At 37.4% G+C, this 26689-nt stretch overlaps 1 protein-coding gene across 1 annotated transcript; it reads left to right on the top strand.

Moving 5' to 3' along the window:
• Positions 1 to 1867: 1867 nt before the first annotated feature.
• On the top strand, positions 1868 to 24530 carry LOC136260307 (uncharacterized). The gene is made up of 21 exons (XM_066053993.1): positions 1868 to 2395; positions 2850 to 3590; positions 3651 to 3762; positions 4716 to 4867; positions 14133 to 14262; positions 16906 to 17054; positions 17101 to 17191; positions 17299 to 17406; positions 17455 to 17610; positions 17660 to 17827; positions 18405 to 18573; positions 18637 to 18738; positions 18796 to 18884; positions 18934 to 18990; positions 19080 to 19228; positions 19372 to 19516; positions 23503 to 23637; positions 23689 to 23820; positions 23877 to 24023; positions 24071 to 24246; positions 24317 to 24530. Exons 1-21 carry the CDS (start codon positions 1905 to 1907, stop codon positions 24402 to 24404), a joined length of 3687 nt encoding a protein of 1228 aa, XP_065910065.1. The 5' UTR covers positions 1868 to 1904; the 3' UTR covers positions 24405 to 24530.
• Positions 24531 to 26689: the final 2159 nt, after the last annotated feature.

Consider the following 26689-nt stretch of genomic DNA (forward strand, 5'->3'; position numbering starts at 1 on the left):
ACAATAACAACTATAACTCTTACAACTACTGCACACAATATTAATATTACAAGTATATGCATAATGAATTATTACATCATGTCACATCATTACATTACATCATAAACTCTATTACAGGTATGAAGGAGGAGTAGCATTATGTAATAATGGCCTGATTTTTGAATTTTCATTATATCAATTAAACAATGGATCATGAATCCAATAGGAAGTAATATATGTGTAGCAATTGCAGCCACAATGTACTGCGTGGAAGAAGAAATAAAAATTAAAATGCGTTTTCAGTGTATATGGTTGCTATGCAACAGCTAGATAATTAACTTGACTATTCTAAAGAACATACATTACTATAGTATACCAGCTTGTGTACTTTCAAAGTAATATATATAGCATTTCCACTGTGGAGAAAAAAAGCACTTGTGCATTCAGGAGTGGAAGGGTAGAATGTGACAGCTTTATTATCAAAGTCAACCACTCATCATAGTATTATTGTGAAATATTACATCATCTGCAGTTTCACAATTGGTGTAACATTCCTGGAATGTCACCAATCTACAAACAGTACACAACACTATTAGTCAGTCAGCAACTTACTGCTTTCCAATCCGAAACATTGTTTCAAAATGTATAATAAACCTATATCACCAAGCCTGGAGTTTGATTGTGGGTTTAATTTCACTCAGCTGAGGCTACCTTAAGATATCATCAGATATGTATGGGCCCCCACTGATTATCTTTTTCATCTCTCTACTGTTCACTGGATTAATCTAATGGAAATTCTATGAGTTAATGTTAATCAAGAGTTTTACTCTTGGTTGATGCAAATTGGTTACTTTATTGATACAAACATACTGGCTTTGTTCATCGACTTGAACTGTCACTACAATAAATGTGTTTTTGTGCAAATCACGCACACACACACACATCACATACTTCAGCGAAGTATGTGATGTGTAGGAGATGATGGTTCACATTTGCTAACTAATGGACAAATGGGTTCATATTTGCTAACTAATGGACAAGTGGGTTCATATTTGCTAACTAATGGACAAATGTGGACAATCATCTCCTACACATCACATACACCACAGGTGCATGTGCATGCTATGTACAGCACATTTAGGGCATACCACATAATTATGCACGAATACACATTTTATTGTAGTGTGTCTGTGTAATGGCTTAGCACAAAATAAGTTTATTTATAGCACATAAAAATTGATGCTTTTCTATACATCCTACTACCTCTAAATGATAAAGGATGCCATGTACACCAATATACAGTCACACTGCTTGTCTTGTGTGCTTCACACATTATATCCTGAAAGTGTGACTGCACCCAAAGGGTGTGCTGCTGGTTAAGTGTGCTATGACCACCTCAGTTTTCACAGTGTAGGTTTGTATCATGCAGTAAAGCAAATTATATCTTAATTACAGTAAAGCAAAATACATCTCAGCTCTAGAGAATACAATAGCTAATCAGACCAAAATATGATTGCTCTATAGAGGTATATACCTAGCTAGCTCGATCTTGACTGAATTACAGAAACTGCTAAGAGACTAGCCGGGCCCCTTTCCACTCTCTCTTCCCCAAAAAGAAATGAAAGCAGAGTGCCATCCGGCATAGTCAATAGGTACGACAGTGTAAAAACCTTCCGAGCTGCTTGATATTATATACAAAGCAGGTTAGCTATAGCCTATACTCAGATGGTACGATTTTCCGTACCATACGCGTATGGTTGTACCGTACACGTATACGCATATGGTATGTACCATATACGCGTATGGTACAATGTCAAAATACGCATATGGTGTAGAGCATGATCGGTTTTTTTTTGTCGGCAGCATTTTAGGCGGCGCCCGTCACTTTAGAGAGGACAGCTAGTACCTACCGCACTGTTTGATAAATGCTGCGTAGAATGTGTATGAAGAAGATACTCTTCTTCAGTTTAATTATTTATGTAGAAAGCACTATTCCAGAGTGTTTCAATGATGATACGAACGTTAACTCGAGCTTGATTCCCATCTGGGACGTTTCAATTCACAATCAGCTAGAGCTTGAGAGCTTTTTGAAGAATGCAACTTCTCGTACCGATAGCATTACGCGATGCATTCGAGTTTTGTTCGAAGGACATACTTTTGAGCTGGATTTACCAAAACTAATGCGACTAAATGTGGGTGTTCGTGGTGGCAGTTTCGTTATGGTTGCAATCAGTGCAGCCACGGTGGAATTTAGCTGCGTATCTACTACAGCTAACATGGAAGAATTGAGGAACTCACTGCAGCCAATATCTGATGCCTCATTTGTATTGATGAAGAACCTCTCCTTCAGGGGATGTCCTGTACCATTGCTAATAGAACAAGTAGATACTGTGGTGATTGAGAACTGTGTTTTCTCGTAAGTAGCCGCGCGTGTAGTCGCTAGCTAGCTATTCTGTGTTGTAGCTATAGGTTTAATGTTGGCTATATACATGCATAAAACCTCAGTTGTATATTGGCCTGCATGTGATAACGTACCATGCAGTCACCGTTCGACCAGTCAACACATTACAATTAATGTATAGCTATATAGTAGTGTTTATTATTACGTTTTCCTTTTTGTGGAGTTTCAAATGGGCCAAGCCTATACAAGGTGTTTCACCATGGAATAAAATAGCACCTGTGTCATATGACCTAGCATTAATTGAATCATAACATTTAATTGAATCATAACATTGTGACCAGACATTGCATAAGCCATTAAATTTCATGAGAGCTATAGCCATCTTGTCTGTCAAGTTGTAAATGTTATGTCATCAGTTATCCATACAGCATAAAGCCAACTGTAGCTGTATACGTATATTATGTTTTAGAGATCACAGTCATGGTGCAGTAAACATTTTCAACTCATTGTCAGTTACTATAAAAAACTGTACTTTTAAAAATAACACTTCAAGTAGTTATTTCACAAGGAGGCCATTTAGAGGAAACTCAGGAGGTCTCTCTATTGGATATTTTGCCATGCAAAATGAAGTAACCATTCTCATCACTGACTGTGTTTTCGACAACAACAGTGCTGATCCACCACCCGAGCTTCGTGTCTCCTTTGCTGACTTGCAAGACAGTGGCAATTTTAGTGGTAGAGGAGGGGGTTTATCTATAATATATGATGGTATAAAATCCATCACGGTTTCCTGCATTGTGAAGAACAACATATTTGTTAATAATTTTGCAGAAAGCAATGGAGGTGCAGTGTTTTACTTTATATCTAGAGTTATTGGAAATCAAACCTACATCATTGGAAACAATGTATTTGTTAACAACACATCCTTGTTTAGTGGTGGTGCCATCATTTTTACAAACTTTGGATTTAATACCAGGAGTTCTAATCTGACAATAAAAGTGACTAATTGCAACTTCACAAGTAATAGTGCAACAGTTTCTGGTGCTATAGCCCTAGTTCCATCTGCTCTCGGGTTTGTTGCTAAAATTCAATTTGACAGGTGTAGATTTTACAGGAATTCTGCCCAGACTTATAGTTCTGCAGTCAGTATTTCATCATTTAACTATTTTAAAAGTGGACAACATCTACATCCGGTGGGATTTTTAAACTGGTGAGCTGCATGAGTAGTGATTAGTCATAGCAGATACAATTATTATTATTATTATTACAGTATATTTGATGGAAATCATGTAGCGACAGACGGTGCTATTGTAGATGTGTACTATGAACATGCAAGGTTTGATAATGTGACCTTTACCAATCAGCAAGGTGTTGTACTCCGGGTGAGTTTTGTGTATTATAATGTGCCATACGTGACTTGTGTATAAATAAGACTAATTTTGTGAGCAGATTTTACAAACCAGTGGCTTAAGCTTTTTGTGGTCATATGTGCAATCTTGAAACTAGTCACGCATAGCCAGATCACTGTCTTATAGGTAGCAGAGAGGTGGGGCTAGGCCCTCACAATAAAATCTAGGAAGTTGCTGAAAAAAAATTGAGAAAGGTTAATAGTAATTTGTTTAAATACTCTAATAAAGCAGTCAGCAATTTAATGGAAATATAATGGCAAGAAAATCATTTGCTATAAGCCAGAATTGAACCTCTTTCATACTTACTTATTAATCATGTTGTACAGCACAAGAAAGCCAGCTTGGGTATATTGACAGGAAGAAAGGAATGCAGTTTTCATGCATAAGTATCCCCATGATCCTTTATCTGAATGGAACAACTTTTGTGGTGGAGTTCCCAGCCTGGCATGGGAGTCCATATATACACCACATTTGAAAACCACCCCCAGCCAATCCTGAGATGTGAGCAATCAAAGTGTCAGGTTTTTTCCTACTTTTCGCCCTTTTTGCAAAAACCACTATAAAGTGCAAATGCATGAAATTTGTTTGAGCTGAAATTTGACATACTTAAAAGAATCTAAATGTCAATACTAGTACCAATTTTTGTGTGAATTCACTGAACATTCATGGGATTATAACCAATCATTTGTGTAAAAAAGACCAAACTTCATCACACCTACAGGGTAAACCACTTCAAGGAATGAGTTGAAAATTGATTTTTTTATACATTAACCATCGTAGGAGTGCCTTTTGGTGGTTTGAAAGGAATCAATTAGGTGGAGTAATTGTGTTGGTGGCCAATATTTATAAATCTACTTTAAATACATATCGTGCACTTAAGCTATTGCCCATGTGACAAGGTGTAGTTATAGTTGCTTTCTGTGTAGGGTGTTGGTGCAAAAATTTATCTTCATGGAAATGTACAGTTTCTAGATAACACAGTGGAAGATGTAAATGGAGGTGTTTTGTACTTACTTTCTTCCAGTCAAATTGTTATTGAATCAGGAACACACATCGTGTTCTCAAATAACACTGGAAGGTACATGTGTACTAACATACATTCATTATGTGTGTATGTATATGTATAGTTTTCGTTTGGTATGGAGTCATAGGTTTGCTTTGCATCAACCGGAAACCACCTTCAAATATCTGTTGCAATAACTTGTATTCTATTCCACTGAAGCCTTACATCAAAGTAAAAATCTAGGAGTATATCATACACTATGATAGTAGTGTATAGTAGGGACCACAAAGGAGTAGGCGTGGCCCATGAAATAATATCACCCAAAAAACAGCCTCAATTTCCCCTAACGACTATGAGGCTGTATTGGTTAGGCCCAAACAAGCTTTCAGATCGACCCGAAACGCTTTCAACAAGTTGCCATGGAATTTTAAAAATAATTTATTTAACGGAATTTTCTACTGACTGAGTAAGTAAGTAAGTAACTGACTGATGCCTTCAGACAAGCGTAACTTGATAACAGCTAAGAATACGGGCTTGATTTTTTCACTGTGTGACGTCGCTTTGGCCCGACAGGTGCCTTTTGGCATATCGCAGTACGTACAATGAATTCTTCATGGACTTACCAGTGTCCTCCTTTGTGTCCCATTCATCTTTGCTGACAGCGAAAAGTGTCGATTTGGCAATAGCACATGATGGCTCCCTTTGTAATGGAAATCGTCTGTATTTGTCATAGTGGCTATTTTGATATCAGAGGTGCTTTTCAAACAATTCTTGATTCATACTGCTGTGTAACGGGTTGAACATAGCTGACAACAAAGTGTAATGGATACTACACTTTTCAGACGATAATTGATATAACTGGGGTGCGCGGCACCATTTCTTTCAGTATGCATGGATTGCAGAGGTGCTTTTCGAACAGTTCTTGATTCGAAATGCTGCATAATGGGTTGAACATAGCTGACAACGAAGCGTAATAGATACTTCACTTTTCAGATGATAATTGGGGCACGTGGTACCATTTCAGATGCGGTATGCGTGGGTTCACCAGTCATAATTATTATTTACAAAAAAAAAGTTAACAAACAAGTACACAGAAAAGTTTGGAATTTTCAACTAGAGTAGGGACCATAACACATCGATAAAAAGTACTGAAACAAGCTGGAGTAGTGCACGATATTAATTCACAGTAAAACAATAAGAAGTGTTATATCCCTACTGTGCTCAAGATACCATAATGGAAATGCACAGTAGGGATATAGCACTTCTTATTGTTTTACTGTGAATTAATATCGTGTACTACTCCAGCTTGTTTCAGTACTTTTTATCGATGTGTTATGGTCCCTACTCTAGTTGAAAATTCCAAATTTTTCTGTGTACTTGTAGTAGTTAAGTCGAAGTTAAACTCCGGTAGGTAAGTATCATGAATATCAAAGACAAGTTGATTTACACATTCACTTAGATCAAAGGCATAAAACTCAGCAAAAATTATAGCCAAGTGTTATAACAAGTATGATATCACTGTAATTAACACCTCTATTTCAACAATTGTCACATTGTTTATGAGTCATGTGCTTCAAAGTGTGGGATAGAAGCCAGTCAAGCCACACCTGCATTTTTGGGATATCTTTGTTATCGACACCTTGGTTGCTAGCAATGATATCCTAACCGTGGTGAAGTTTAACTACTGTATAGCTGGTTTTTGTCGCAAGCTTTAAATGTTGCGAGTAAAAAAATACGTCACAAATTTTTGCAAACACTTTGTCGTTGCACAAATAAAATCTCGCAGCTATTTTGGAAACTAGTTGGAAATGACCTTGGTATTCCACAATAGTATTCGTGGCTACCACGTTTATAACGAAATATGAACTGCAGTATTGAGAAACTGATAGGAAATTACACAACGTTGTAGATTGATATGCAGTGGCAGTTACGAAGGATTCAGACAAAACTGTGGGACACCTGCCAAGAAAAATACCAAGATTATGTATATGTATATATATATCTAATCAAAAACAGCCAAGCTGTAAAAAAAGGTGCGGCCCCCAAAAAGGCCATGGTGAAAAAAGATGTGAAATCCAAGGTGGCGGCCAAGAAATGGCTGTGATGGTAGGTTAATGGTTACATTTTAATAACGACAATTCAGGTGAATTTGGTGCCAAGACCAAGCGGCACAAAATTCACCTGAATTGTCGTTATTAAAATGTAACCATTAACCTACCATCACAGCCATTTCTTGGCCGCCACCTTGGATTTCACATCTTTTTTCACCATGGCCTTTTTGGGGGCCGCACCTTTTTTTACAGCTTGGCTGTTTTTGATTAGATATCACTTCTTTTTGTATTTGTATACTGCAAAGCCGGCCTATGGCTGGCTTTGGGGCTTTTTTAACCCATGCTTTTTTTTCTTTACCACAGGAAGAAGAAAAGAACTTAAAGAAGATTTTTAATGCTTCAATTGTTTTTGATTTTATTAGTAATTATACAAATTATATACATATGTTTATTACATGCCCATTATTCCCCACAGGATATTTTTTTGCAGTTGATCTCTCTACTGGGTGACTTGAAATGTAGCTGAACTATATACAGGATGGTTTCTTTGTAGCTGAACTCTCTACAAGGTGACCTCTTCTATCTGGTCTCTCTACAGGGTGATTTGTTTCTAGCTGAACTCTCTACAGGTGATTTGTTTGCAGCTAAACTCTCTACATGGTGGTTTGTTTGTAGCAGAACTCTCTACATGATGGTTTCTTTGTAGCTGAACTCTCCATAAGGTGACTTCGTCTAGCTGAACTCTCTACAGGGTGATGTTTTTGTAGCTGAACTCTCTACAGGGTGATTTGTTTGCAGCTGAACTCTCTACATGATGGTTCCTTTGTAGCTGAACTCTCTACAAGGTGACTTTGTCCAGCTGATCTCTCTACGGGGTGATTTGTTTCTAGCTGAACTCTCTGCAGGTGATTTGTTTGCAGCTGAACTCTCTACATGATGGTTCCTTTGTAGCTGAACTCTCTACAAGGTGACTTTGTCCAGCTGATCTCTCTACGGGGTGATTTGTTTCTAGCTGAACTCTCTGCAGGTGATTTTTTTGCAGCTAAACTCTCTACATGGTGGTTTCTTTGTAGCTGAACTCCCTACATGATGGTTTCTTTGTAGCTGAACTCTCTACAAGGTAACTTCTTCTCTACAGGGTGATTTGTTGTAGTTGAATTCTCTACAAGATGGTTTGTTTGAGGCTGAACTCTCTACATGGCGGTTTCTTTGTAGCTGAACTCTCTACAGAGTGATTTGTTTGCAGCTGAACTCTCTACATAATGGTTTCTTTGTAACTGAACACTCTACAAGGTGACTTCTTCTAGCTGATCTTTCTACAGGGTGAATTGTTGTAGCTGAACTCTCTACAAGGTAACTTCTTCTAGCTGATCTCTCTACAGGGTGATTTGTTTGTAACTGAACTCTCTGCATGATGGTTTCTTTGTAGCTGAACTCTCTACAAGGTGACTTCTTCTAGCTGATCCCTCTACAGGGGGATTTACTTGTAGCTGAACTCTCTACAAGTGATTTATTTGCAGCTGAATTCTTTATGTGGTGGTTTCTTTGTAGCTGAACTCTCTACAAGGTGACCTCTTCTAGCTGATCTCTCTACAGGGTGATTTGTTTCTAGCTGAACTCTCTACAGGTGATTTTTTGCAGCTAAACACTCTACATGGTGGTTTCTTTGTAGCTGAACTCTGTACATGATGGTTTCTTTGTAGCTGAACTCTTTACAAGGTGACTTCTTCTAGCTGAACTCTCTATGGGGTAATTTCTTTGTAGCTGAACTCTCTATATGATGGTTTCTTTGTAACTGAACTCTCTACAAGGTAACTTCTTCTAGCTGATCTTTCTACTGGGTGATTTGTTTGCAGCTGAAATCTCTACATGGTGGTTTCTTTGTTGCTGAACTCTCTACAAGGTGAATTCTTCTACCTGATCTCTCTACAGGGTAATTTGTTTGTAACTGAACGATGTACAAGTGCGTTTTTGTGGGTGATCTCACTGCAGGTTGATTTGTTTGCAGCTGAACTCACTAAAGGGTGATTTTGCTTGTAGCTGAACTCCTTGCATTGTGTCTAGTTTCTAGCTGATCTCTCTACAGGGTGATTTGTTTGTAGCTGATTTCTCTACAAGTTGATTTGTGTGTAGCTGATCTCTCTGCAGGTTGATTAATTTGTAGCCGATCTCTCTACAAGGTAATTTGTTTGTAACTGAACTGTCTATAAGGTGATTTATTTGTAGCTGATCTCTCTGCAGGTTGATTTGTTTTAGCTGAACTCTCTACAGGGTGATTTACTTGTAGCTGAATCCCTTACATTGTGTCTAGTTTCTAGCTGATCTCTCTACAGGGTGATTTGTGTGTGGCTGATCTTTCTACAGGTTGATTTGTTTGTAGCCGATCTCTCTACAAGGTAATTTGTTTGTAGCTGAACTCTGTACAAGGTGCTTTTTTGTAGGTGATCTCACTGCAGGTTGATTGTTTTGTAGCTGAACTCACTAAAGGGTGATTTGCTTGTAGCTGAACTCCTTACATTGTGTCTAGTTTCTAGCTGATCTCTCTACAGGGTGATTTGTTTGTAGCTAATCTCTCTACAAGTTGATTTGAGTGTAGCTGATCTCTCTGCAGGTTGATTAATTTGTAGCCGATCTCTCTACAAGGTAATTTGTTTGTAGCTGAACTCTCTATAAGGTGATTCGTTTGTAGCTGAACTCTCTACATGGTGGTTTCTTTGTTACTGAACTCTCTACAGGGTGTTTTGCTTGTAGCTGAACTCTCTACAGGGTGATTTGTTTCTAGCTGATCTCTCTACAGGGTGATTTTTGTAGCTGACCTCTCTTCATGGTGATTTTTTTCTAGCTGATTGCTCTACAGGTTGATTTGTTTGTAGATGAATTCTCTACAGGGTAATTTGCTTGTAGCTGAACTCCTTACTTTGTGTCTAGTTTGTAGCTGATCTCTCTACAGGGTGATTTGTTTGTAGCTGATCTCTATACAAGTTGATTTGTGTGTAGCTGATCTCTCTGCAGGGTGATTTGTTTGTAGTCGATCTCTCTACAAGGTAATTTGTTTGTAGCTGAGCTATCTATATGGTGATTTGTATGTAGCTAATCTCTCTGCAGATTGATTTGTTTTAGCTGAACTCTCTACAGGGTGATTTGTTTCTAGCTTATCTCTCTACAGGTTGATTTGTGTGTAACTGATCTCTCTACAAGCTGATTTGTTTGTAGCTGATCACTCTGCAGGTTGATTTGTTTCTAGATGATCTCTCTACAGGTTGATTTGTTTGTAGCTGAGCTCTCTGCAAAGTGTTTTGTTTGTAGTTGATCTCTCTACAAGGTGATTTTTTGTAACTGACCTCTCTTCAGGGTGATTTGTTTCTAGCTGATATCTCTACAGGGTGATTTGTTTGTAGCTAATCTCTCTACAAGTTGATTTGAGTGTAGCTGATCTCTCTGCAGGTTGATTAATTTGTAGCCGATCTCTCTACAAGGTAATTTGTTTGTAGCTGAACTCTCTATAAGGTGATTCGTTTGCAGCTGAACTCTCTACATGGTGGTTTCTTTGTTGCTGAACTCTCTACAGGGTGTTTTGCTTGTAGCTGAACTCTCTACAGGGTGATTTGTTTCTAGCTGATCTCTCTACAGGGTGATTTTTGTAGCTGACCTCTCTTCAGGGTGATTTTTTTCTAGCTGATTGCTCTACAGGTTGATTTGTTTGTAGATGAACTCTCTACAGGGTAATTTGCTTGTAGCTGAACTCCTTATTTTGTGTCTAGTTTGTAGCTGATCTCTCTACAGGGTGATTTGTTTGTAGCTGATCTCTATACAAGTTGATTTGTATGTAGCTGATCTCTCTGCAGGGTGATTTGTTTGTAGTCGATCTCTCTACAAGGTAATTTGTTTGTAGCTGAGCTATCTATATGGTGATTTGTATGTAGCTGATCTCTCTGCAGATTGATTTGTTTTAGCTGAACTCTCTACAGGGTGATTTGTTTCTAGCTTATCTCTCTACAGGTTGATTTGTGTGTAACTGATCTCTCTACAAGCTGATTTGTTTGTAGCTGATCACTCTACAGGTTGATTTGCTTCTAGATGATCTCTCTACAGGTTGATTTGTTTGTAGCTGAGCTCTCTGCAAAGTGTTTTGTTTGTAGTTGATCTCTCTACAAGGTGATTTTTTGTAACTGACCTCTCTTCAGGGTGATTTGTTTCTAGTTGATCGCTCTACAGGTTGGTTTGTTTGTAGCTGAACTCTCTACAGGGTGATTTGCTTGTAGCTAAACTCCTTACATTGTGTCTAGTTTGTGGCTGATCTCTCTACAGGGTGATTTGTTTGTAGCTGATCTCTATACAAGTTGAATTGTGTGTAGCTGATCTCTCTGCAGGTTGATTTGTGTGTAGCTGATCTCTCTGCAGGGTGATTTGTTTGTAGTCGATCTCTCTACAAGGTAATTTGTTTGTAGCTGAGCTATCTATATGGTGATTTGTATGTAGCTGATCTCTCTGCAGATTGATTTGTTTTAGCTGAACTCTCTACAGGGTGATTTGTTTCTAGCTTATCTCTCTACAGGTTGATTTGTGTGTAACTGATCTCTCTACAAGCTGATTTGTTTGTAGCTGATCACTCTACAGGTTGATTTGCTTCTAGATGATCTCTCTACAGGTTGATTTGTTTGTAGCTGAGCTCTCTGCAAAGTGTTTTGTTTGTAGTTGATATCTCTACAAGGTGATTTTTTGTAACTGACCTCTCTTCAGGGTGATTTGTTTCTAGCTGATCGCTCTACAGGTTGGTTTGTTTGTAGCTGAACTCTCTACAGGGTGATTTGCTTGTAGCTGAACTCCTTACATTGTGTCTAGTTTGTGGCTGATCTCTCTACAGGGTGATTTGTTTGTAGCTGATCTCTATACAAGTTGAATTGTGTGTAGCTGATCTCTCTGCAGGTTGATTTGTTTGTAGCCGATCTCTCTACAAGGTAATTTGTTTGTAGCTGAACTATCTAAAAGGTGATTTGTTTGTAGCTGATCTCTCTGCAGGTTGATTTGTTTTAGCTGAACTCTCTACAGGGTGATTTATTTGTAGCTGAACTCCTTACATTGTGTGTAGTTTGTAGCTGATGTCTCTACAGGGTGATTCTTTGTAGCTGAACTCTCTACAGGGTGATTGCTTGTAGCTGAACTCCTTACATTGTGTCTAGTTTCTAGCTGATGTCTCTACAGGGTGATTTTTTGTAGCTGAACTCTCTACAGGGTGATTTGTTTCTAGCTTATCTCTCTACAGGTAGATTTGTTCATTGCTGATCGCTCTAAAGGTTGATTTGTTGCAGCTGAACACCCTGCAAAGTGTTTTGTTTGTAGCTGATCACTCTAAAGGGTAATTTGTTTGTAGCTGAACTCTCTCCACAGTGACTTGTGTGTAGCTGAATTCTGTGTAACTGAATTCTCTAGAGAGTGACTTAATTGTAGCTGAATTCTCTACACAGTGCATGACTTGTTTATAGCTGAACTTTCTTCAGTGTGACTTGTAATGTTCTGAATCTCTATAGTGATATATTTGCATAACTCTCCACATGGTGACTGTCTTCTTGCTGAACTGTCTATAAGATTAACTGTTTGCAGCTGAACTCCCTACAGAATAACTTGTGATGTAATAAAATTCTATAATGGAATAAATAAATTAGCCGAATGCTCTATTAGGGTGACTGTTCTATTAGAGTATCTCGATCTCGCATTTGCTACACGGAGTTGGCTTTCGAATCATAACTCAGTGGTTTGTAATCCGATTCTTCTGTACTACTGCAAGGACTTTCTATGAAGATTATTCCAGCTATACACCGATTTTCAGCTCATTGCTCTAAGCGGTTTGCCTAGTAGGCGTGAAAACTAATACTTTTTTATTCATAAAAATCGATCGCGTAATTGTGACACAGGTTGGATTTTGTGTCATATCTCCGTGGTCTTTATCTCGATTCCTTTCAAACCACCAAAAGGCACTCCTACGATGGTTACTCCATCTACATAGCAATTTTCAACTCATTCCATGAAGCGGTTTACCCTGTAGGCGTGACAACAAATCGATCTTGTTTTACGCGAATAATCGGTCATAACTCCTGAACCATTCATCGGATTTGTACCACATTTGATGCTAGGATTCGCCTTTGGACTCCCTTTGTGTGTGCCAAATTTCAAGGCGATCGGAGTACGCGTTTGCTTGTTATAGCAATTTTTGCAAGTGTGCGAAAAGACGAAGAAGAAGAAGAAAAAAAAAAAAACGAAGAAAAAAAAACGACACTTTGGCAGCTCGTATCTCGGAAATGGCTGGAGCGATTTCCTTCAAATTTGGAATGTAGACTCCCTTGGCTGGCGGGCAACTGTGTAGCAAATTTGGTTCCAATCAGATAAGTGATCACCGAGATACAAATGTGTGAAAATGACGTTTTCGTTCTTCCTGTCAATATACTCACGGGTGTGGCGCGCAAGCTTCTTGGGCCGCACGACACACTACCGTGTGTCTTGATCACGGGTGTGGCGCGCAAGCTTCTTGGGCCGCACGACACACTACCGTGTGTCTTGATATAGTATGTGTATAGAGCAAGGTGATGATACAGCTTGTGTGGTAATGGATTAATAGTGGCAACATTTTTATTGTAGCGGATTAATTTTTTTTGCAAATTCGTACCTGAAGAGAGAAAAAATTCCTCATGACAAAACCAGCTATATGGTATAACTTATTGGCCAGACCTAGCCTAGCAGTGCACATTATCTATGACGTGCCTACTATGAGTTTCTGTTAATTCAGTAAACTATAATACTAAAATAATTATGAATCTTATAATTGTTAAAATAAAAAGTATATAGTGAAACAAGCTGTCTACACTTGCAGCTGTACTAGTAGACCTACTTCAGTTATAATTATGGCTATGTCTGAATTTGGAATTAAATGTGTGCTACAGTGAATTTCGTCACAATGCCAAAAAATACATGCCACAAGTGAGTTCAGTTGTCATAAAACTAAATCTTATTTGATGCGTTTAGCCTCTAAGCCTTTTGATTGTGGTCATGCTGGCAGGTGGACTAAAAATGCAATTTTATGCCTTTTAAAATAAATTTAATATTAGTGCTTCTGTGAATACTTTCTTAGATTTAATGCTTTGTACACTAGGACTCTTCCATTAACATATCAGTATTTTCATTGCATTATTATTTTAATATAAATTATACCATCATTTTGGGAGGGAAATCATTGCATTTTGGGGTCTCTCTACTATATATACAGTACTGTCTACTAGCTGAAGATTTTTTTGCAGACTTGGTGCTGCTGTAGTGGTGGAAACTAGATCTGTGAATGTTTTATCTGTCTTTGAGAAGAGTTTTTTCAATCCATTGTGCTTTATTCAGTATCAAAATACTTTTGTATCTCCAGATTATTGGGACCAGGTAAATGATACGTGCATATATTCACTCACAACAATGATGAAATAGCAGTTGCACACTCTTGTCAAGGTTGAAACCAGGTTGTCATCCAGATTGTCTGGGTCATCCAGGTCATTATTTGTCCCAACTTGGATTAGATCGTCTGTATCGTACACTACGACAGTAGTGTATAGTAGGAACCACAAATGAGTAGGCGTGGCCCACGGGATAAGATCACCAAAAACCAGCCTCAATTTTCCCTGGCAATGATGAGGCAGTATTGGTTAGGTAAAACTAAGCCCAAACAAGTTTTCAGATCGACTCTAAACATTTTCAACAAGTTACTATGGAATTTTTTTTATTATTATTTAACGGAAGTTTCTACTGACTGACTGAGTAACTGACTGATGGCTTCAGACAAGCGTAACTTGATTACGGCTAAGGCTATGGGCTTGATTTTTTCACTGTTCAACATCGCTTCAGCCCAACAGGTGCCTTTTGGCATATTGCAGTACGTACAATGCATTCTTTATGGACTTACCAGTGTCCTCCTTTGTGTCCCATTCATCTTTGCTGGCAGCAAAAAGTATCGATTTGGTGTTAGCACGTGATGGCTTCCCTTCGTAACGGAAACAAGAACGGAAATCGTTTGTATTTGTCATAGTGGCTATTTTGATAGCAGAGGTGCTTTTCAAACAGTTCTTGATTTGTACTGCTGTGTAACGGGTTGAACATAGCCGACAATGAAGCGTAATGGATACTTCACTTTTCAGACGATAATTGATATAACCAGGACGTACGTGACACCATTTCTTTCAGTATGTGTGGATTGCAGAGGTACTTTTCAAACAGTTCTTTATTCGAAATGCTGCTTAACGGGTTGAACAAAGCTGACAATGAAGCGCAATAGATACTTCACTTTTCAGACGATAATTGGGGTGCGCGGTTCCATTTCAGATGTGAACGCGTAGGTTCACCAGTCATAATAATTATTTACAAAAACAGTTAACAAACAAGTACACAGTGCACAGGAAGGATATAACACTTCTTGTTGTTTTACTGTGATTTAATATCATGCACTACTCCAGTTTGTTTCAGTACTTTTTATCGATATGCTATGGTCCCCACTCTAGTTGAAAATTCCAATTTTTTTTTGTGTACTTGCATTAAATCAACACACAGGTTTTTCGAACATAGATTTTTTGTTCTTGGTTGGATGTACTTTGGAGAGATACACTCTCTACTTTGAAAGGCACATCCATTTCATTCCTTGTGGATTTTTTGGCTTTAGACCACTACTGCTTCCAAGTAAAGCCATGGACATTGCTGGAGTCTGAATGCTGTCTAATTATGATGCCAGCTTTCTCCACAAGCTGCCATGATCTACCCTGTGGGTAGTTATACTGGCAAATGTGGGGTTTAAACACAAACTCCTACAATATTTTCCCTCAAACTCTCTTACACGCTATGGTAATAGGAAATCTTATGACATCATTGTCTCTATCTATCTAAAAGTTTGTAAATGGATCAATTACTTTTTCCTTATTTTAGCCATTGAGAGGTAATTACTCATGTGTATGTTGTCATCCAGCAATGCAGTATAATGGAGTGCCTGTAGCAAGTTTTCAAGTGATGCACACTTCTCACTATTTTCCCCTACAGCAATTAAAACTGCACAACATGACACTTTCTGCAAGCAGGATACACTCTGCTGTTACTGCAACATCCTGCACTTTGTTCAAGTACTCTAATAGAACATACATTTACTCTAGCACTATGATGTGTAGATGTATATATCACAATTATCACTCACATACAGTTTATCTGAATAAAAAAGAATGCATTCAGCACTACTGTATGGATGTGGCATACTGCCTAATGATATATCCATTGACTGAATTTGACTCCATTTGAAGTGACTCAGTTTCTCTGTCTTACTTTCATATACCTAGTATGTTTGATGCTTGAGTTGCTTGGTAAGTGTCAATTGCTTTTAGTGGCACTTATTATCAGTGTCAATAGGCACTTCGAATTTGTTTCATGAAACAGTGACATTATGGACCTAAGTGTACAATACACCTTTGAAGGAATCATGTCTTGCAAAAAGCTGCATGAGGCATGCAGATTTACTTGATATTAGTGATTAAGAAGTAATTACATCATTACATACCTAAAAAGATTTTGCATAAATGTTTGACTATGTGGAACTTATAGCTAGATTAAATATTCCCATTGCCACTAAGCACCATCTCTGAGATTAAGAACGGGAAGAAAGGACTATATATTTGAGTTGGAGTGCAGGGGCAATCTGTACAAAGTCTTTTGCATTATCTAGGCATGCATGGAGCCACATCCACATATACATTGGAGCATAAAGTTTAGGCTTACCTGCATTTATGTGTTTGCTTAATAGGTATCAATGTAGTGTATACACTTTAACTGTTAACAATCTGTTCAATGGCAATGCATGACTATCTGCTGTCTGCATCCTGCCCTCAATTCTGTTTGCACTCACCTCTGAAAATCCAGGGTCAGTGGGTCATTCCAGTGCAATTTGTGTAGACCTGGTTTCAACCCTAGTCGTTATAACCTAACATTGAATAGCCATATCTCACAGTGGACAGGTTGCTAGTGTCTGTTGATTGCTGCCTTCATTAATATTGATAGGTCTCCATTGAGTTTATAGGAAATAGAGCTATGATTGGATCTGCTGTATACATTAATGGACTTAATCTTTGTGCCTGGTATTCACATTCATTTCCATACTTTTATGATGACACTAGAAATGTGTTACGCTGGCCATCAGTTTCATACAGGTAAGCTAATATTGTGTTCATTGATATTAATTCTATCCGTAAATAGTGGAAATATCAATACTGGTCATATCAGTTCATCTGACAATATACTGGCTGTGCAGACTCCAGCAGTTAACACAACTGTATGGAATAAGACTGTAAGTTGCATTATGATTTGTGTAACTTGTGTCTGTCTGTCTGTTTGTGTCTGTATATTTGTGATTGTCTTGTGATCCATAACTTTCCAAGTATGACTACTTAACAGATAAATGCATATCCTGGACAAGCAGTACATGTAGCAGTAGGATCTTTTGATGAACAACGGTTGTTAACATCAGATTCAGTTCATATCACAAGGAGTTTAGTTAATTCTGTAAGACTTCATATTTTAGACAATGGCATGTTGATGTTTTCTGTATAGGATGAGGACATTTCTCTTGAGTTTAGTCCTTCTGCAATGTCAGTGAGGCCTTCACAAGCAACTTACCGAATGAAATATAGTGTGAAAGTATTGACACATATCACCAGTCAGATTATAAAAAAGAATTTTACCTTTCAAGCATCATCACTGTCAATGGTAAATGTGAATGAATAGAAATTAGACTGTTGTGTCAGCTTTATTGCAGAACCAACACCATGATCAAATACAGAATTTTCATGTGAATGTTACACAATGTCCTCCTGGTCTTGTATTACTTGCTGGTGATGTTGAGGACGAATTCATGTGTCAGTGTGACCGATCTGACCTCAAGGTCACTGAGTGTATACCAGATAAGAGGGTAACTATTTTAGAGGTATGGAAGTAATCATGCACAACTCCTAATTCCAAATAATTAATATCATTCTACTACTACTTCTAAAATAATGTTTTAACAGTTTGGAATCATTAGAACAAAGTGGTCTACTTACTGCATGGAAAATATATTACAGGGACTCATTTAGTCAATCAAAGTATAGGCAAAAACTGTACCTTGATGAATCCCCTGGCTTGGGGGGAATACATTGAGACAACCCCCAACTCCACTGCCTGTTGCACTCTAGGTGTAACCATGCATTCAAGTAAGAAGACTTTGAAGCTGTGACAATAAAGTTATACTTGTAAACAGATATATGTAACTCACATTTGCTTCATGGCACAGACATAAAGCAATCTTATCTTACTCTTCATAAAAAGGCAAATCATGATCAGGCGGTGTATAAGTATATTGATTTGAGTCTTCTTCACTGTTTACAAAAGTGATTAAAACATGTGTGAAATTATTTTTCTAGCATGCATTGTTACCCGATGTATTTCAATGTGATTTATAATAAAAATAAAGTTGTGTAAACTAATCAAGTTCTCACTTAGATGGTCACAAATTACTTAAATAGGAAAACAATTGGGCAACTCATGTAATTAGTGACTCATCAGTGAGTGGAGTACTGGAGCACTACCGGTGTCCACCTGGCTACTGTCGGTGTAGTAAGATAGATAACAATTTGTGCAGTAGCGTTTACCGTTATGATGATGAAGATTTCCAGTGTACTTGTGATAGACATGGTATGCAATGATCAGCTGATCCTATAACATTTCTGCATGAGATACATCATGGTCTACTTGCAGGGTTTTTGTGTGGAAGTTGTCGTAGTGGCAAAGGATTCAGTGCTCTGCTTAACAATTGTGTTTCTTGTGGAAGTGTAAATATACTGTTAATAGCTGCATTGGGTAAGTAATGCATGGTGTAATTAAATTATGTTTAGCCATGCAGTTGGTTTTATTTAGTGATAATCAATTTAATTGTTGTATCAGTAATTTTACTGTGCTCCATTTCACTACCATCTTGGCTTTATCCATTCCTCTTCTACCTACAGGTATAAGCTGATTATTTTTACACAGTATAAATTAATATTATCCATACAGGTAGCTCCATATGTAGCGCAGTATTATCCGGTAACATTTAGTGCTGTTCAACCATATGTAAGTGATGAAGTGTACCCTGTCAGATATAGTGTATGTGTATACATATTACTGAGATGTAAATATATTATTCTTCTTGTCATCTATAGCTACACTTCATTAGCAGTGCTATCAGTCTCTACTATCCTTTTGACTTCTGCTTGTATAACGGAACAAGTGCACTTGTTTCATATGGCCTCAGATACATTCCACTTGTAGTATACATGAGTGTTTCATTAGTTGTGTATACTGGAAACAGGTACATGTAATTGTGTGTGTTTGTTGTGTGTGCATGTGCGTGCGTGTGTGTGTGTGTGCGTGTGTAGCATGTGATAGATTAACGTTTTCTACCATTACCCTTTGCTGGTACAAAATGTATGTTTTTGATTGTTTTAACAATAGGATATTTAAAATCGGCAAGGACTTCCGATTATCCTGGAGTGGATTATGGTTATTAACAATTCTGTTGTTCACTGATGTTGTTAATACTTCTGTATCAATACTAAACTGTCCATCATTCATGGAGTCCAATGGAAGAAACCAATTGGTAATATTAGTTGTATTTCAGTATGGACCTCCAAAATGATACTATAATGTTATTCATAATTTTCCACTTCTAGAGGTTGCTATCACCAGTAAAGGGAATCCACTTATGGTGCTTGCTAATTACAGCAACTCTTAATGTTACCATTACACACACACATTAAAACAATATACATATACAGACTGTCTGACTGACTTCTGAAGTCAGCATATCATCAAGATTTGTGGTACGCCAAGAAAGTAATAAGCAAGCACCTCATAGAAAAGTGCTCAAGAGTCATGGTAGTGAGTCACACAGCCAAAAAAAATACTAAACAAGTGCCCCACACAAACAACCATGACCACTATTATGAGTTATTTACATGTAGCAACAGTTTCACAATCCTCACCAAAATTTTGCATGATCTTTAGGAATTTTCACATGTCACTCCTGGCTTTGTGATAAACTCTTTACTTGATACTAGTGATGAACAATTCTTTTATTCATACTAAGACACTCACTTACTACTATGGAGCCAATCAACACTGTATAACTTGAACAACTCTTTCTGTCACTTACATCGTATTTTATTTTTAAGAGGCACATAATTTTTCTCAGGTATGGATTAAAAAGTCGTACAGTTAGATTTCACTCTTATTTCTACCCCTCTCATACCACCATTGTCATATTGCTATCTACAACTAGTGTTTTTAAACAATGTTAGTTTAAAAATGAGGTGTAGGGATCTATGCAATGAAAAGTAGTGAAACAAGGGATGAATAATGGTGTTACAGCATAGCTCAGTGGGAAGCCCCTACTTTGGCATATAATAGCTAATGTGCCAGAGTAGGGACTTTCCCACTGAGCTATACTGTAACACCATCATTCATCTCCTGTTTCACTACTATTTATTGCATAGATCCCTACTTCATTTTTTTAATTAACAATTTTTTAAAAACACTAGTATGTTTAGTTTTTTTTGTTGTGGCACAGCTAGCTACAATGTAACTTGCACTTGTATTTTCCACATCTGTAGGTATGGGTAAGGAAGATACCATCACTTATAAACATCTTGCCCATTTGCTCAGTGAAAAGTGGAGTTCCTCATATTCTGTGGTTATGGGCTGGCTTCGCTGTAGTTTGGGGCTCTCCTTGCTGCACTCTTCAATAATGTGTATCAGGGGATCGCGTTCTAGATCCAAGCGTCCCTGTGTGCCTCCAGCTGTCAACCTTGCTGTTGCTGAGGGGCACTTGTCTCCTTTAGAACAACAATGTAATGGCTATACTGATTTTATATTGTGCTTGCTTCTAAAAATAGCTATGTCTACCAGAACAATGTAACTTGTAACTGTTCTATCATACATGACTGTTGTATTAGAGTATATCTTGAGTCAGCCAAGAGGTGTGCAGCTGGCTAGACCAATAAGGAGTAAGGGGATCTTGTTTACTGTTAAGTAAATAGCTAGACTGTTAAGAGGTGGGGTCTCCATACTCTATCGCTATTAGTCCACCTAGATCTTTATTTGATGGGCGTGGTCGCAAACCTGGGATCCCAATCGTGAAGTTGCAGATATCTAGCAAGTGTACCTCTTATAGTAGCACCGGGACTGAAGCGCTTCTGAAATCCAGCTCTGAAATAATTCTGTGGTGTCTAAATTTGCTGCTGAAAGAAAGTGTTGATATGGAAAATTAATGCCTCGATATGGTTTTGTTTGGATGAAGAAGAAGACAAGCAGCCTGACTGAAGATAAAAGAAAAGACAAGGTGCAAAGGGCCTACACTCGTCGGAACCCCAAAGGCACATCCCACTGGTGAGTTTGGTATTGCCGTATAAAATGGTGACCATTCGCTGCTTCATTTGGCCTCTAGCCCTGCGACTGTGGTCAGTGAGGTAGAGACTAAAATTCGAGTTTTGGTGATTTTTAAAAATCCTATATCCAGCCACCTGTAAGTGTTTTGTTATATATTATATATTGTATAGACTGTAAAGGTGATTTTCATCACGTAAAATGTCGCTAGGATGATTTTTGAAGGCAGAAATTTGGGTGGCATGCAAACTTTTCGGTGCAATCCCTACTTAAACGGTACTACCATACTGTTTGATAAAGGTTTTATGTCTATTGGAAAACATCAGTGTGTGTGTGCGGTACCTAGAGCTGATTCAGATCATCCATGAGTAACTTGAAATGTCTATAATAACTTTTAAAAAAGACTTGCCAGACACAATCTAAGTAGTTGCATGAAGTTTTAAGGCTGAAAGGTTTTCTAGGGGCCTGAGAATTCTTTTTAACCACAAGTTTAAATCTGTTAGGTCAGTAATAAAGGGATATGGGATACATGCAGTGTTGGGAGTAACGCGTTATATAAGTAACGCGTTACGTAATATTATTACTTTTGTGGTAACTAAGTAATATAACGAAATACGCTATAAAAACAGGTAATATAACTCAAGTTACTTTACTTACAAATTTAACGCGTTACCTAACTAATATAGTTACTGTAACGAATCTAATATTACGTAATATTATTACTACAAGTAACGAAGTTACTAATCTCGTTAGTAATCCACTGAGTAACGCCTAGCCACAACGAAGTAATGAAGACTACTGAATGAGGCTTATTCACCAGCTTCTTACTTATAATCAAGATTTGCACATTGTCCAACAATGCAATCGTGTCACGTGATAAGGCGGTAGTTTCAAACGTGACAACTTAAGGCTGTGGGCACAAAGTAATATAATATGTAATATTATTACAGTTACTTTATTTTATTGGTAATATGTAACTGTAACTAAATAGTTCAGCTGCAAGTAATATGTAATATGTAACTAGTTACTTTTAAAAAGTAACTTGCCCATCACTGGATACACGTGCCTCTATATCTGTAAGTGGTGAAGTCATTCTGGTGCAGAAATTGCTGACATGAACTCACTCTGGTATCAACTTCTGCGTTTGCATTGATGGGTTTCTTGCATGCCTCAAATATCAAGTACAGCACCTTACTGTCCTCCTTGTTAAAATATATCTGGAAAAGGTGGCTATATGTATATCGGGTTACTAATAGTGTTAACTATGAATGTTGTTCAGTGGTGAAAGGGGACGGGAGTTTATTGTAGAACAACAGATCAAAATACTCTAATAGAGTAGTCAACTGCTCTGATAGAAATTTCACAAGTTGCTACTCATTTTCTCCAATCTGAGTTTACTGGGAGCATTCCCCTAGATGACATCCTTGCTGTAGCAATTAAATATACATGAGCAGTCAAAGTTTCCAAAGTTAACCGCATTCATTTTCTCCAGCTGTGCACCACCCTGTTTCAACTGAAGGCTCCAACTTGGGAACTTGGAAGTGTTTATAGTGGAGATGAGTCTTCAGCCACAAGCATGTAATTAATTGAGATTCTAATAACTAGCATTTTAGAAAATTAATGTCAGTACATTAGCATGGTATTCTTGTACTAGTTATATTGACTGGCTTTTTTGTCTGCGTAGACAATTAATATTGAAAAGGGTGGCCAAATTATTAGCCAATCAGCGTTGATTAAGAATGTAACAATGTAGGAAATGAGATAAAAGGCCAATGTTAAAAGTTTGTTAATTACAGTTATAATTGTATTAACATTTGGCCATTCTTGGCCACTCCAGGTATCAGCTCTTTCAGTTACTTAATTTTCATGGACACACCCATTTTTACAGCCAAGCTGTTTCTGTGTAGAGTATAATATACTTAGTTCAAAGCAAGTTTATTATCGTAGTCTGAACTTCTTTTCGAAATGATCAGCTAGCTCAGTACTTGCTACAATAAAATAATTAGGGGTTTATAATTACCTTTATTGTCTTGGTGACTGCATTAGTATGATATTTACAGAAAAAAAAAACAGAGAATGAATCATCAAGCTTAATAAAGTTTTCTTGGGTAGTCAAAATTTCATCTGAGCTACTTTGTGTCAATTAAGCATTACTTAGTGAAGTGATCACTATAGTTACGTTTCACTCTTTTTAATCCACAGCGATGGTTCATAGATGGCACAGTTAAATGCTTTGTTGGAGGTCATGCTGTTCTCTCAATCTTAGCAATAATGGCACTGATCTATGTCATATCTGTGATCATAATGGTGACTGTAGTAGTGTCAAAGAGAGTCAAGGTATTTGAGAAACTGATATAGTTACGTTATGTATGTTCACACATTCAACAGAAACAATGGATGTTCTCTGTTAGAGCTGTCCTCTCTAAGTCATTTAACGATGAGTATTATTGGTGGGCACCAGTAGAATTGCTCAGGAGGTTGTTGTTTGTTACTTTCATTGTAATTGTACCTGGTAACTTGGTAAGATTATTAACTAATATATTTGAGTCTCTAACGTGTTTTACATGCATCAACAGGTACCAGTGTTACTGTTGACAATGATTTATGTCTCTCTGTATTCATATACTAAGCCGTACAGAAACACTTATATCAACTTGTTGGAGACTGGGCTACTTGTAGACCTTCTGTTCCAGTTAATGATCACATCAAATAATTGGTTTAAGGTGTGTGCTAGTTCAACGTATTCTGTTACTTGTGCTAATCCATGCAGGGTCCTGAGTTTAATGCTCGGTCACATTTTGAAATAGATGAGTGTGGAAAAGTGCATACAATCAGTACAAGTGTTGCAATGTTAATTCCGTTGTACTATCTGCCACTGATACTGTTGGCGTTGGTGACAATAACAATGATAATCGTAAAAATTAGTAATCGATGGTTCAGGAACCGGTTAGTTAATCTCACAATACACACCCACTTATAACACAACACAGCCAGTATATTTACTAATGCATTACAGGTTTATACCAACAGCAGTGCCCATCAGTGAAAGTCAAGACACATTATTTCCAACAGCTTTTCACACATCATATATAAGTCTAGAGTAAATGTAAATGTATATGTATAATATATGTTTATGTATACACAGCGTAGCACACATTGACATGCACTCTGTAGACTTGTCATACCATAATTTTATAAATTTGATTCTTCATAGAAAGCTAAATATTTGATATATTATCAGTTGCTGTTGCTATACAAAAGATTCATCCACATTCAAAGTTTGACTTTGTAAGAGTTCAGTGCTTTGTAGTAGTGTAATGACAAGTACAATGTGCAAATTGTTTAATGAACTTCGAGTTTGACAATTTTCTTATCAAATAATTTAATTGCATGCACAAAATTATTGCACAGTTGGTGCATGTGGTCCTTAAATGAAAAGCATTTTAGTCAAAGTGTACCCTGTTTTCAAGATGCATTTCATTGAAGTTATTCAACATTCTGTTATGTATAATAGAGTAAGGAAACACTATAGGTTATATATTATATGCTTCTCTTGGGGTTTATACTTAGGCCAATGGATACATGTAGTGAAATAATATACAGTTGTCCTCTTATCTGAACTTATTTGGCTTTGAGTGCATTCAGATTATTGATAAGTTCAGATAAACAAATCCCATTCGGTTATATACTCAATTACTCTAATAGAATGCACACCTGTATAAAATTACTACTGCTTCAGCTAATTGATGGCCAGACATTGGAGGGACCACTGTACTATGTTAAGAGCTATATAAGAGGTTTGCATGCAATGTTCAGATTAGATTCTAGGATAGCATACTGACTGTTATACTGCATGCTTCATACATGTCTAGACTATACTAATGGGAAATTTAAAAAAAATCAAACTAAAAGTAGTGAACAGGTTGCATGCAGTACTTATTTTCCGAAAGCAGCCTGCTAGACTTGCTTCCTTTGGCAGAATTAGGACTGAGCCTTACCACTATCACTTTTACTTTGATGCCCCTGATTTATTATATGCTATTGTAAATTTAAATGAGCAAACTTATGGTAGTGAACTGATCTTACCTACAGCTCCAGTGCATAGAAAAAGCTATAGCTATCAGTGTGTTCAACTGGCCTGATCTTTGTTTCAACAAATGATAGAGTGTGCCATCTTTTCCTTAGATAAACTCCCCATTGCTGTTTGTAGGTGTTGTTGGGGTAGGTGTTGTTGGGGTTCACATGCTAGCAGTTAGCATGTGCTTTAAACTACCATCCACCATGTGGCTCTCTAGGACTAGTAACTATTGCACAATTATCGTGTGGCTTTAGATCATTGTCACTGTCTTTAGTGGAGAAGTACATTCCATTGTGATATGCCATTGGATCTGTAATGATCCCTGGAATCCTACAGCAGTTAGCTTGCACTTGTCTTTAGCTGATGTAACTTTATATTAGAAAAAGACTTTAGTATCATCAAGTATCATCAGCTAACTTGGTGTCTATTCTTATTTCCCAACCACCTTGACCAGTGGGCTCTCAGTTCATACCAAAACTCTCCAGTCAACTTGCCAAATCCATCTTCATACTCAACCCAGGTCGTGTTAAAGTTTTCAGTTCCATCTTGTCTCCTCTGCACAACTAATCATCCTCCTCCATTAATTGTGTCGCAATAAGCCTCAGCCTCCAAATGATCATAGTGCAGAAGTTAGAATAATATAGGGCTACGGTGGTTTGGTCTTCCTAGAGAAAGTAAAGTGACCATACCCTAAATCACAGAAGAGAAGCTTCAGCTGCTTTTTTTAGTTGTTGGCCACTGGAATGCATCCCAATAGCCAGTAGTATTATTGTAGTAAATAGTAGTAGTAGTAGTAGTAGTAGTAGTAGTTACTGATGAATTAGTGATCACCTTACAATGTAATCTCTTTTATACTAGTAATAGCGCTGGGTTAACTAGTCATGTGTAAAACTTTAATCATATTAAATAATGTACAGCTTCAGTTTGACGATAGCATACATTAAATTACGTACAATACATCACACTTACAGTAACTAAGCTACATATGTATTACTTAATTAAAGAGTTAACGTTGCTACTATGATATTAATTTGCTGAGAAAATGAGTGATTTCAACTGCTGTTTAAAGATAGATAATGATGTTTGTTGGATACGTTGTTGAGGTAGCAAGTTCCATAGCCTGATTGACCTTGGAAAAAAGGAATTGCTTGTTCAAGCAAACAAGAAGTATGAATTATTATTATTATGATACTGCTGTTTTTTTTTTTGTTTTTAAAAAATTTTTTTTAGTTTAGGGATCGGATTTACAATTGTCCATTATATATGGTATGGGGGTCACAAAGTGATGATACATTTTCAAGCACTGCCCTA

Source organism: Dysidea avara, chromosome 7, assembly GCF_963678975.1.
Source record: "Dysidea avara chromosome 7, odDysAvar1.4, whole genome shotgun sequence".
Lineage (NCBI taxonomy): Eukaryota > Metazoa > Porifera > Demospongiae > Dictyoceratida > Dysideidae > Dysidea > Dysidea avara.

Bases quoted from the DNA above. Each gene is read 5' to 3' on its own strand.
- LOC136260307 (XM_066053993.1), top strand. From the start codon at position 1,905: ATGCTGCGTAGAATGTGTATGAAGAAGATACTCTTCTTCAGTTTAATT. The intron at 3,591-3,650 runs GTGAGCTGCATG...TTATTATTACAG, and splicing joins CCGGTGGGATTTTTAAACTG to TATATTTGATGGAAATCATG. The intron at 17,055-17,100 runs GTAAGCTAATAT...ATCCGTAAATAG, and splicing joins TGGCCATCAGTTTCATACAG to TGGAAATATCAATACTGGTC.